This window comes from Tyto alba, unplaced genomic scaffold, assembly GCF_018691265.1.
Source record: "Tyto alba isolate M040663 unplaced genomic scaffold, T.alba_DEE_v4.0 Super-Scaffold_22, whole genome shotgun sequence".
NCBI lineage: Eukaryota > Metazoa > Chordata > Aves > Strigiformes > Tytonidae > Tyto > Tyto alba.
Genome location: NW_024881296.1, coordinates 12,037,029 through 12,049,393, shown reverse-complemented (window position 1 = coordinate 12,049,393; position 12,365 = coordinate 12,037,029). Strand labels below are relative to the sequence as shown.

General features: G+C 46.8%; 1 protein-coding gene across 5 annotated transcripts; it reads right to left on the bottom strand.

Moving 5' to 3' along the window:
• Positions 1-307: 307 nt before the first annotated feature.
• ZBTB18 (zinc finger and BTB domain containing 18) lies at positions 308-8,034 on the bottom strand. 5 transcript variants are annotated; one of them, XM_042796007.1, is made up of 3 exons: positions 7,705-8,034; positions 6,126-6,209; positions 308-4,011 (listed from the first exon to the last, which is right to left on the bottom strand). In XM_042796007.1, the coding sequence occupies exons 2-3, from the start codon at positions 6,136-6,138 to the stop codon at positions 2,429-2,431; spliced, it is 1,596 nt and encodes a 531-aa protein (XP_042651941.1). In that variant the 5' UTR covers positions 6,139-6,209; positions 7,705-8,034; the 3' UTR covers positions 308-2,428. The 5 variants fall into 5 exon arrangements, with proteins under 5 accessions (XP_042651941.1, XP_032865200.1, XP_032865209.1 ...); XM_033009309.2 differs by lacking the exon at positions 7,705-8,034 and adding an exon at positions 6,667-6,981; XM_033009318.2 differs by lacking the exon at positions 7,705-8,034 and adding an exon at positions 4,897-4,943 and having other exon boundaries at positions 6,126-6,659.
• Positions 8,035-12,365: the final 4,331 nt, after the last annotated feature.

Here is a 12,365-nt window from a genome sequence, read left to right as displayed (position 1 = left end):
AAAATTTCTGGAATTTAATAGATTGCTGCAGTAAAAGTCTTTGGGGAAGAAAAAAATAGTAAGAAATCCCTCTACAGAATGATCAAGAGCTACACACACAGAAATGCTTTCAAAACACAAGCATTTAATTTTTTTAAATGTTAAGTGAGATGTAAATATGTACGTTAGCAACAAAGTGCTCAAAAGCATACTGAAAACATATTCCATACACAGTTAGCAATAGAAGTCTGTACAAAAGTAATAAAGTTACACATTATAAAAAATACTCCGTAACTATAATTTAAAAGAGGGAAAAAAGACAAGGGAATTGATTTCTCAGTTCATATAATTTATTGCAGTTAGCACACAGTTTAAAAATTCACCAACACACCAATAGTACAAAACTAAACAGCATTATAAGTTATTCCCCCCTCAGGAAAATAAAACATACTATGATTGTCAAAGCTAGATGTCAGTCTAAGTTTTAGAACAAAAGAAGAATGTGAAACTAAGGAAAGGAAAAAAGCAATCACTCACAAGGACCACAAAAAAATCCAAGAGAAAGTCCATTTTCCTCAGACACTGATTGTCTTCTCTAACTTAAGAAAAGAATGTAGTTTTAAAACCTAGAAACTATTCAAGTAACTAAAGATAACGCTCCAAGGCCATTTTCACAGCTTTTTTTTTTTTTTGTTTTAAATGCCATTACAGCCAAATTAACACACATTTGACCAAATATTTCCAAAACAGTCCAGCAATACACAATGGAGTTTTCCATTCAGTATCTTAAGCACAAAAATAGGCTATGTTTACAGTAGTTAAGGCGATCAAATTTTAAACAAAAGCAGAGGAAAAAAAAAAAAAAAAAAGGAAAAAAAAAGAAAAAAAAAAAAAAAAAAAGGAAAAAACAGCAAACGTTTTCCATGCTACTCCCATAGACCTTATTTGTAAGTGCAAGACAGGAAAACAAACACTGTGCAAAATGCTTTTGACCTGCGTGTTGGTCATTAAAACCACACGTCAGGCTGCAGTCTCTGCTGCTTGGATACACATAGTCCTTCCCCTGCCCTCCCCCGGCCCCCCTGTCACTCAGGCCTTCCCAGGCCTTTCAGCCCGGGACTTTTTTTTTTTTTTTTTTTTTTTTCTTCAGTCCACAGCCTCTTTTCAACGGGGGGGAAAAAAAAGAACGACCTATTGTGGTGGAGTGGTGCAGCAGGAATCCTACAAATGCTCATCTGGGGAAATGGACACACCTCAGTTGGAGCTGGCGTGGGGTCTGTGCAATTAGAAGGGGTCTGGGGTTAGTAAATGCACACCGCACATGCAAATCTCGAAGCCTGGTTGTAAACATTCATTTTTTTTTTTTTTTCCTTGTTAACGTAGCTAAATCGGCGACTCGTAGCTTAAGTTCTTCTCAACTTAAAAGACAGTGGGAAAGTAAATTTAAATTAGATAAAATAAAAACAGTGCATTTCTCTTCTTCGTAACACCGGCATTTGCAGCGGTGTCGTTTTTTTTCCTAAGGAAATTAAATAATTTTCAACTCACTCGTTAAAGTTATACAATGCAAACAAAGACAAAAATATACTGAAAATCATGCATTTCTGTAGCGTTAATATTTACTTTTCAAGACTCAACTAAGAGCATCAACACAACCTGCCAAGTTCTTTGATACCTCCCCCCGGCCCATGTAATCAATTACAGTATACAATAACAGTAATTCACATTTTTTAAACACACAGTTCATCACTGCTGAAGCTGCAATATCCTTTTTCATCCCAAGCAAACCTTCACGTAAGACAGAGTCCCAGTGATCCCAGTGTACTCTCAGGGTTTTTGTTTTATGTTTTTTTTGTGTTTTTTTTTTTTGTGTTTTTTTTTTGTGTGTTTTTTTTTTTTTTTTTTTTTTTTCCAGTGGGAACTGTCAGAAATCCAGAAGTTGCCATAGTAAGTTTTAAGTCAACCGCTTGTTTAAAAATAGATAATCCAGCATTTCAGAAATTTTCCATTTGGGTCTAAAAGCATTCAGGTTTCCAACAGCTAGAAAGGACTCATGCAATTATAGAAATGTAAAGGAACTGACAAAATTGGGAGAGGATTTCTACAATCAGATTTTAAGAGGAAAAAGATTGAGAGCTCAAAAGAACGCAGTGTTTTGGGGAGAATAAAGCCACATCCAAATTTTTTGAATTGGAGATTCCTTAGAAGTAAAGTATCCGCTGGCTTCTATTCCGAAAAGGGGGAAAAATACGCTCCGTAATTTGTTACTTTGTCGGATTACCTCTACAGTTCATTTTATCGGAGTGCTAAATTAGTGAAATACTCATGCTGCCTTAAAGTGCAAAAACAAGCTAATAGCCAAACTTTCAGTTCAAGGAAACAAGATTGCTTTTAGACTGTACCACAACTATATAGATTTATATATATATTATTTATATATATAAAAATTTTATTTCCAAAGTTCTTGTGAGCTATCTTCTAAGGTCCAGTCTCTGACAGTAGGTAAGCTCAGTGCTTCGCTTTTGACAGACAATGAGTTCACCAACTCACAGTGAAACTTCCGAATGTGTCTGTAAAGGTCTCCGGACTGCGTGAACCTGCGTTCACACCACTTACAAGCGTGAGGCTTCTCCCGCGTGTGAACCACTGCGTGGCGGCTCAGGTTGTGGGAGTACTGGAAGCTCTTCCCACACTGGGTGCAAGTGTAGGGCTTTTCACCTGAATGAGTCCTCTCATGACGTTTCAAGGTGTACATGCAAGAAAAAGTCTTACCACACAGCGAGCAGGTCGGGACATTGACATCGGTAGCAGGCTTGCTGCGGATCCCGTCCTGCTCTCGAAAGTGCGTGCTTAAATGGATCTGCAGGATGTGGGGGCTAGGAAAGACCTTGTTGCAGAGAGGACACATGAAAATTTGGCCAGCGGGGCTAAGTATGTTTGACACGTACGGGAGCAAGCTGCTGTCCATGTTTCCTTCCACCTGGACTCTCTCGTTCTCTGGCGTTATCATTTCATCATCGCTTGCCTTGTCCTCTCTATCTAGCTCCCTCAAGACTGAATCTTCCCTCATCGGAGCCAGGTGGGCCGGCTCGTACTGTACCCTGTTATTAGTGCTCACACTTTCTTTCACAGTGCTATGTTCCATATCATAGTCATTAGTGCCAACATCACTCTCATCACAGGAAGCCTCTTTCTCCACCTTCACCTGAACCAGGCTGCTTCTAAGCATGTCCTGCGAAGAGAAATAAGAACTGTTCAAATTTTCAACTCCTGAAAGGCTGGACTTGACAGACAGGTCCAGCACGCAGTCAACATCTGCTGAATCCCTCACGGAGGTGACAGACCTCTGGGACAAAGACTCTGTTGAGCTGCAGGGGCTGGCTACTGTTTTTCCAGCTGCTGCTGCGTGCGTCTCTGCCTCTCCGCCAGTCTGGGGAATGCCTGCTGAGTCTGAGGGCAATCTCATCCACATGTTCCCAGGCTCAGCCGCCAAGTCCCTTTTGCTAGGCAGGATGTTCAATTTTTCATCTTCTCCGTCGTCTTCATCGCTGGGCAAGTCTCCTGGCATGTGGCTGCTGCCGTCGGAGAGGCTCTCCACTTTGTCTGAACAACTTGAGGCGTCTTCCTCCTTTTTTGTACTGTCAGCCTCTGTGGTTGCTTTCTCTTTCAGCTTCTTTTTGCAGACTTTGACAATGTCATACATGTGGAGATAACTGGCAGCTGCTAGCACGTCTTCAATGGGCAAGTCTTTGAACTGGAGCTTTCCTTCGTACATGAATTCAAGCAGGAGAGCGAAAGCTGGGGCTGTAACAATGTCGCTGTTCAGATGAACAATGTCCCTTTTGTCCAGCTGGTCCTTGTAAAAGAGGTGGAAATACATGCTGCATGAAGCCAGTACAGCTCTGTGCGCTCGGAACTGGGCATCTCCTACCAGAACAGTGCAATCACAAAGAAAACCCTGATGTCTCTGCTCACTCAGACACTGTAGCAAATGTCTACTGTGGTCAGGAAACTCCATACTGTCTTCATAACCTATAAGTAACGAGATTTTTAAAAATTAAATGTAGGTCGGAATCACATAACTTACAAATCCAAGTTATTCCACTCTAAAAGCCTCGTGTTTTATATTGCCAGAATTCTGGTACTGACACCATGCAAAGGTTATTTAACACGCATGTACGATGGCAACTCTTTTCCCGATCAACCACTGAAGTTATGATTTCCTTTCCGTGGTAGATAAGCCCTTCTAATAACCGCATAGGTACATCTGTAATTTCTTTAAAGTATCACTGCTTTTCACAAAATCTGTTCAACAGTTATTTACTTTTTTTTTAGGGAACTTCCTCCAGATTGCGCCCCTAGGAAGGCAGACCCGAAAAAAAATTTTTTTTTTTTTTTTTTAACACTAAGTTTGAGAGATCACAGAGGGGGAAGGAGAAAAAAAAAAATAAAAATCAGATCATCAACCTTCTTTTCGAAGTCAAATTGTAGTGAGAGGAGAGGTTCATACATGAAGAAATGCTAATATACCCAAATCTGATAGTCTAACATTCGTAAGTATCAAAATTATTTACGTGTGTCAATTTATATCGACAGCAAAATGAAGGTTTTTAGAAATTTTGTTCACGTGGTTTTCTTCCTGTAGTAAGTACAGTTCAGGTTTTAAGCCTTCTCCATACTATACAATAGAACATTTTTTGCCAACATGCAGAATTTACAAAAGAAAACTAACAAGCAAAACGCCAACGAGCACCGCTTCCCTTATGCAGAAAGACAGAAATTTCCTTCCCCTCCCACACCAGGCAGAGTTTGCAGTACCAAACTTAAAAAAAAAAAAAAAAAAAAAAAAGTCATTCAACGTGAGCGTGTGTGCATGTGTGCATATTTAAAAATCAGTATCCTGAGTGCTGTTCTTACCCAAGTATTCTTCTATTCACCTTCCTTGATGATAAAGAAAAAATAAACTTAAAAAAAAAAAAAAAAAAACCAAAACGTAGAGAAGTCAAAACTCAAATGGAAAGTAAAAATCTCTTAAAAACCTGCCTTAATCTATTCTTCTGTGACTGATAGCAACGCTCTCCCAAACCATCTAAGCAGATCTCTAGGCTGGCATATATGACTGAAAAATCCTCATCCCTCACAAACCAAGATATACTAAAACTTACAACACAACCCCTACTATATTCTGTAAAATACCGTTGCTAGAGTAAAGCACGAAGATTTACAATACAATCACTTTAAGTGCCCCACAGCCAACATCAATCCTAATCCTTAAGAGGGCTAAAAATAAAGATTGGAGGGCAGCTCACAAGGTAGCTGTGATCAAATTAGGAGGCTGAAAGGACAGAGAGGGACGAAGAAGGAAGCTTATAAACATCTGATCCAGCTGACTGTGGCCATATGGCAGCTGCTGCCCAGATAAAGAGATTAAGAATAGAGGAGTGCGATTACAGCTGTCTGGCCAATTCAGGCAGCTCAAATCTACAAGTTCTAAATTAGTCGCAAATACAAAAACTCCTTCAAATAATTATTGTTATGCTGAAATAAAAGATTTCAAATGCTACACGCGAGAAAGAAAAGAGGAAACCAGTCAAGCCATTCTCCTGGGTACAAAAGTTTTTAAACACATAACTGATTTCTATCTTTCAGAAGCACTACAGCTGTATGCTACTATGGTTCTGAGTTGCTGGATATTTAACCGTGAAGTTTAATGAAAGACTTCCCCACAAACACATTTTAGCCAGAACAGTCCTTTTTCAGAAAAGCACACTTTTTCACCAAAACCCCCATAAAGTCATTTAAAAGATGCAATGCGAGAAGAGAAAGCAGAACTCTCTTTAGGCTTGCCACTAGATCCATTGCAGTTTTGGTCTCAGAAATGAAGACTGAACTTGCTCTGTCCTTCTTCCAAACCAAGACATTCTCCCAATATGCATTAAAGTTAATGCTAACAACGTGCCCAAGAACTGATACTCTCCAACTGTAGCCCAAGTCTTTTGACTAAGTCCACTTATCTATTTAACACTCAATTTCATATATTACCCCTAAACTTGGTTAGAAAAGTAATGTGATTTTTTTTTTCTGAAATTCAATAAACAACACACCAAAACAGAAATATGCTGTATCTAATCTATTGCTACTCCTACCTTTAGTACACATAAACCTGATTAAGTCCTTTCCTCTGAGTCTTGCTGGCTCCAGGTCTGTTAGATCGGTGGAAAAAAAGCAGACTAGGAGAGACAGATGCAAAGTGGAGATGATGTTAGAGAGGAATGAGATACCTTCTCCACACACAGATCTGCACACACTAACTCCCTGTCTGTGTGTTAGAATAAAAGGCTGAGGGATGGCAGGCTGTCAGCTGCTCTGACATCATGTTCAGATGGAAATGCTACCTCCAGCTGTGCTCCTTTTAATGCCATATGCTACTCCTCTACACTCCTGCCACCAGCTTTTTCTTAGGAGAACTTTTCTCTTCTGTTAGTATAAACAAAATACTTCAAAGTCTCTTTTTTTCAAACTTTCTAACAGGGAGGGAAAAAAAAAAAAAAAAAAAAAAAAAGAAAATCCTAAACATATGGGGCTCTACTGTATTTGCAGCATAGCAACACTTCTGCCTCAAGTTGGAGGACCGCTTTATCTCCTGACAGAGTACCCCAGTCACGGGGTTACCTGAGAAATCCATACCGGTTCGGTTCTACCGAGCCCAGAGGTTCGGTTAAAAGAAGAAATTAAGCGAAGCCATCGCCTCAACTGGCAGCTCCCCGCTCCGCCGTCGGTCCTTTCAGTTTCAGCGTTTAGACAGCGTAAGCGATACCGAGCACTCCAACTCCAGCTCCAGCTCAATTTAAACCAGCGAAGCAGTTAACCTGGCCGGGGCACTATTTCAAGCGTTCAGCTTTTCTCATAAATCGCTTTTCCCCCGGCGGGGGGGGGCTCGGGCTGTCATTTATTTGACTGCTGTGGCAGCGGGACGCCGGCCCCCCGGCCCCGGCAGCCCCCCCACTGCCCTCCCCCCGGCCGTGCCCCCTCGCACCGCCGCCGGGGCCGGTCCCGCCGGGCCCCCCCCCCGCTCACACTCACGCCGCGTTCGCGTCTACCAAGTTGGGCGGTTCACCTGCCCGCTGCCGCCCCCGGGGGGGAGCCGAGCCCGCTGCCCCCCGGGCCGGGCCGGGCCGGGTCGGGCCGAGCCGGGCCGTGAGGCGGGGGCGCAGCGCCCAGGGCCGCCGCCGGCGCGCAGCAAGTTCCCGGCGGGCCGGGCCCGGCCCGGCCCGGTGCCCCCCCACCTCCCACCTCCATCCCCACCGGGCGGCGGCAACTTTTGGCCGGGGCTGCCCCCACCCCCCCCCTCCCCGCCACCACAGGCCGGGGCCCGCCGCCCCCCGCGGCGCGGGGGCCTGGTCCCGCCGGGCAGCGCCGCCCCCACCCCCGCCCGGGGCCGGGGCCGGGCGCGCCGGCGGCCGCCCCGCGGGGAAGGAAGCAGCTGCCCGGCGCGCAGGAAAAGCCGCCCCCGGGTCACGGCGGCAACAAAAGAAAAGTAACCGGGAGCGGCGCCGGGGCGGCCGGTCCCGCCGCCCGGGGAGGGCTGCCCCCGCCCCCCCCGCCGCTCCGCCCGGCTGCGCCCACCCCCCGCCGGACCCGTCGCCAACTCCGCCCGCCCCGCGGGGCCGCAGCGGCCCCGGCCCGGCCCGGCGGGTGTGTGGGGATGGGGGCAGCGGGACTCACACTCCGCGGCGGCCCGAAGTCCCCGCGCTCCCGCCGCCGCCGCCGCCGCCGCCCGCCGGCTCCTCTTCGCTCACTTGCCGCTCCGGGATCGCGTCTCTCCCCCCTCCCGCCCTCCCCCCGCCCGCCCCCCGCACCCGCTGGCCGCCGCCCCCCCCCCCCCCGGCCTCCCCCCTGCCGGCAGCTGAGGAGCGAGCGGGGCAGCCGGCGGAGCGAAGCGGGCCCCGCGCTCAGCGGCTCCCCATGGCACCGACGGCCGGAGACGGCGCGGAGCCCGGGGCCGGGCGGCCGGGCGCGGGGGAGGGGCGGTGGGGGGGGGGGGGGGGGAGGGAAGGAGGGCGGGGGCGCCGGGCGCACGCAGCACGGGCGCACGCACGGCGGCGGCAGCGGCGGCGGCACAGCCGGGCCCGGGCTGCGGCAGACAGATGTTCGCCCCCTCCCCGCTCCCCACTTCGGACTCCGCTCCCTGAGTGACAGCCCGGCCCGCCCGCGCCGCCGCCGCCGCCAACCGGCGCGGCGCCCCGCCGATGAGTGACGGTCCGCGGCGGGCGCTGAGTGGAGGAGGGAGGCCCGGGAAGGCCGGCGGCGCCGCCAATCGCGACGCGCGGTTGAAGCAGGGGGGCGTGACCCGGCGGGGGAGCCGAGGCGGAAGGGGGCGGGGCCCCGCCGAGCCCGGGGAGGGGGCGGGACCGAGGGTGGGGAGAAGGAGGAGGGGGCGGGGCCCGGCGCGGCGGCGGGGCGAGGGGGGCGGAGCTTTGCTCCTGAGGGCGCGCGCGGGCCGCGGCCTCGAGCCGGTTGCCGGGGTGGGGGGGGTGTTGGCGCGGTGCATGGCGGGACGGCGGCGGGGCCGGGGTCGGCTGTGGCCGCGTCCCGGTGGGGCGGGACGAAGGAGCCGGCGTCCCGTGGGGGCGAGGGCTGTGTCGGGGTAGGCCCCGCGCCGTGGGGGTGCGTGCGGGTCCCCAGGCCGCCGCGGGGGTGTGTGTGTGTGTGTGTGTGTGTGTGTGTGTGTTTGCCCGCGGTTCCCGCCCGGGCGTTGCTCGCTTTTCTACCGCCCGCCCCCCCGGGGCGGAGAGCGTGATGTACATTACTGACAGCGTGCGGTCAGTAGGAGCCAAGAGCGTTATTAGCGTATAATTGCTGTCTTACTATCTCAAGACCCAAGACCCCACCACCTGCCCCTACCAAGAAGAACAAGCGATCGGCTAAGATAAGGAAACTTTCCCGCAAAATTTCCTGAGGGGTCTGTATCTAGGAGAAACACAAGTTGCTGATGCTTGATAACTTTGCAGAAGTTGACGACAGAAACATCTGGATTAGCAGATAAGCCACAAGGATGCTGATGGATGCTGCTGCTGCAAGACATACAAAAATATAATTGCTTTGCTGTACCACATTTATGATTGGATAATTAGAAATATGCGTTAGTAGGTAATTAGGTGATTCATATCATACCCTTGTATAAAACCCCTAAAGGAAGATTCCTGGGATGTGCCCAGTTTGCCTGGGGCGTCTCACGTGCATGAATAAATATTTACCTTTGTAATTCTGTAGTTTGCTTCCTAGCCTCCTGCTTGGTCGGCACAGGCCAGCTGTGAACGTGTGAGGGGAGCGGGAGTGGAGCGTGCTTTGGCTCCTCTCTCTTTCAATGAATTTGCCCAGGCCTGGGCTAGAGTTTCCTCCTCCAGCACTGCGACTCTGTCAGTAATGTTCGTGCTTCCCGCCGTGGCGGGGCAGGTGACGGGGGTGCTGTGCCGGCGGCGTTTGGGGTGCCCACACGCCCAGGCCGGCCGGCTCCGGAGTAGCGGGGGGGAAGGACGGTGCCCGAGGGGAAAAGGGGCTCTCCAGACCTGGCGATGGTTCACAGCCAGATTGAGGTCAGCGGCTTTGGAGAATCCCACAGCTTACTGGTGGGTTAGTGTAGGGCAGTGGAGGCCTGGTTTGAAGGGCTAAGGTCTTCCTTAGGAAGAGGCTAATCCAAGGAGTTGAGTATTTCCTCGTCTCCCCTTCAGTTTCGGGTACACAGTTAACAGAGGGAAGTATTTTGGAGAAAACAAGGCTCACCAACAGAGACTCCTAGTTTAAAGAAAAATAACTCAGTTATGTATTAATAACCAAAATTGATTGAGTAGATAAAAAAGCTGAAGGCATGTATTTACTTTAGTAATACAAAGCCGTTACGGAGAAACATACTGATTTCTAGCTGTGCCTAATTTATTTGACAGCACTGCTATGTATATCACACAGCAGCTAGCATCTAGGTGTCCATATGCTTCAAGCATTACATACGTAAACATAGAAAAAATATAAAATGTATATACGTCCAAAAGAAAACACCTTTGAACTGATTGCTCATGCAGAACCGGCGTGGGATTTTTTAATTATTAACTTCATAGTGTTTCAGTCCTCCTTAGATACTGATACAATTCCATATTTCAGGGTTGTTTTGGTTTTGTTTTTGTTTTTTTTTTTTTTCTGTTGGCATCATGTTCCAAATTCCTTTATACCTGGAACTTGATGGGGCTTTGTCCTTGTCTTCAAGATACAGCAGCTAAGATGCTGACTCTTCGTTTTTCCCGATTGTCTCTTCAGTGCTAATAATCACTTCATCTGAGAAAAATCAGTACTCTCTTCCCTGCTGCCTGTCATTTCTTGAACATCTTTCCTATAACTACGGAACTGCTTTTTCCTTCAATTGCAAAAATAAATGTTGAAAGTATTTGAATAGGAAATACTGTTGAAAATAGTTCTAAAGTTGTTGTTGGCTTTTTAATCTAAAACATACAAATCACTTATGCAGTTATATATGTTTGAACTGTCAGTGAATGTGCCTGAAATGATTACATTAACTGTGTTGTCCTAGATCTCTAAACTGCATCCTGCCTCATGCTTCCCAGTATAAGCCCTCTCACCAACTGCTTGGGGTCGATTAGTAAGACCTCAGTTTGTGAATGCTTACTTATACAAGTGCAGCTTTACTGAAGGAGACAGTTTAGTCATTCTCATGGCATAAAACACTGGGAAAAAGGAGGCTGCTTAATGTGAAGAAATTAAAATAATTTATTTCCTAAAGAGGACATTTAGCAAATGGACTTTCTTGGGTCCTTATAGACTTTTACAGGACCCAGAATTTAAAAATAACCTTAAAATAAAATTTCAGGTGGCATTACTGTTCATACATTCTGTTCACTTACTATTTCCTCCTCATACACATGAACTTACCTCCTTATGTTTTAAGATGTACTGAGAAAAATCTTACTGCCCCTCACCTAGTATTTACAGTGCCGACTCCTAATTAAATCAGGTTGTATTTTCTTTTCCATTCTATCATTTGACTATATGACCTTGGGCAAATCACTTTGTCCTTTTTGCCGCTTGTGACTGGTTCACCCTCAGGGCTACAGGTTATTTCTTAATACAGTTATATTTAAGAGAATGATCTACAATTACCGTTTATACAGCTATTGTAATAAACCAGGTTTTTACTATTTCTAAATAGGAGGTGGAGTGAAACAGAAATAAAGTGAGTGTAGGTAACACTTTAAGATTAAAAATCATTCTGGCAGCGAGTCAAACTTCATTGATTTAAACCTGGAACTGTTGACATTTGTCTGCGATTTTTTTTATGTGAAAGGAGCTCTAATTTTTTTTAAAGAGTACTTAGAGAAGTTTAAAGACTTAGCATTGTTTTAAATATAGAAACAAGATGATAGAAAAGTAAATTAAGAAAAAATCCTACACAGGGAGAGCTCATGAATACCCTGTAGTCCAGTTGATCCTCTATTAGAAAAAATAATAGAAGACAGGCGTTCCATTGGAAGGGATGGTGAAGCCTTGTTGTAAAGGGACATAAACATCTGGCAATACACCTGGTCTCTACACATATTTATAAATCACCTCGGGCATCCCAAGGTACCAAAGAGAACACACAGGAAAATTGAACTAAGAACATTCATAAGCCAAAGGAAATAAAAGCGTTCTCAATATAGCATGGAGAGAAATGAGCCTCATTTACTGCACAAACACAGTTTGGAAAGACATGATGCAATTTTGCACTTCTTGCACCTTTGCACCTGCTGACTTTCATTTATATCCTCCAGGCAACAAGCAAGCCTGAAGGCCTTTGGCTCGTAACCAATGCTGACGTTGCAATGTGGTGCTACAGGAACGCCTGCAGCTCTGGTAGAGCCTCCCTGCTCACCTCTGATCCGAGAACATCGAGGTTTCCTGGCGTCTTTTCTGAAACGGTTTGTGTGGTGAATCTCCCAGTATTGTTTGTTGCTGCTCAAGATTGATTAATACGTAGCGAGCTGCTTTGCAGATGGCAGCTTTGCCTACGAGTGTCGAAACGTGTTCGTTGCGTTTGTTGCTGGAGCTTGAATGGTTGCTATACGCTCGTGGAAACTCTTCTTGAGGACAGCCCAACAGAAGAGCCTGGGCTGTCAAAGGTGCCTGCATGACATTCAGGTCCAGACCCATAGATTTAGGTACTAAAACAGCTATACCGTGGAACTACCTGCAAGTTTGGCCCTTAGCTCTTTTTTTTTTTTTTTTTTTTTATACCTGCTATAACACACTTTTCTACACTTTCTTCAAATTGTAGAGCAGTGCTGTGCTAATTACCCTACACACCATCCATTTTGTTCTCCATGCTACCAAAGAAGTCA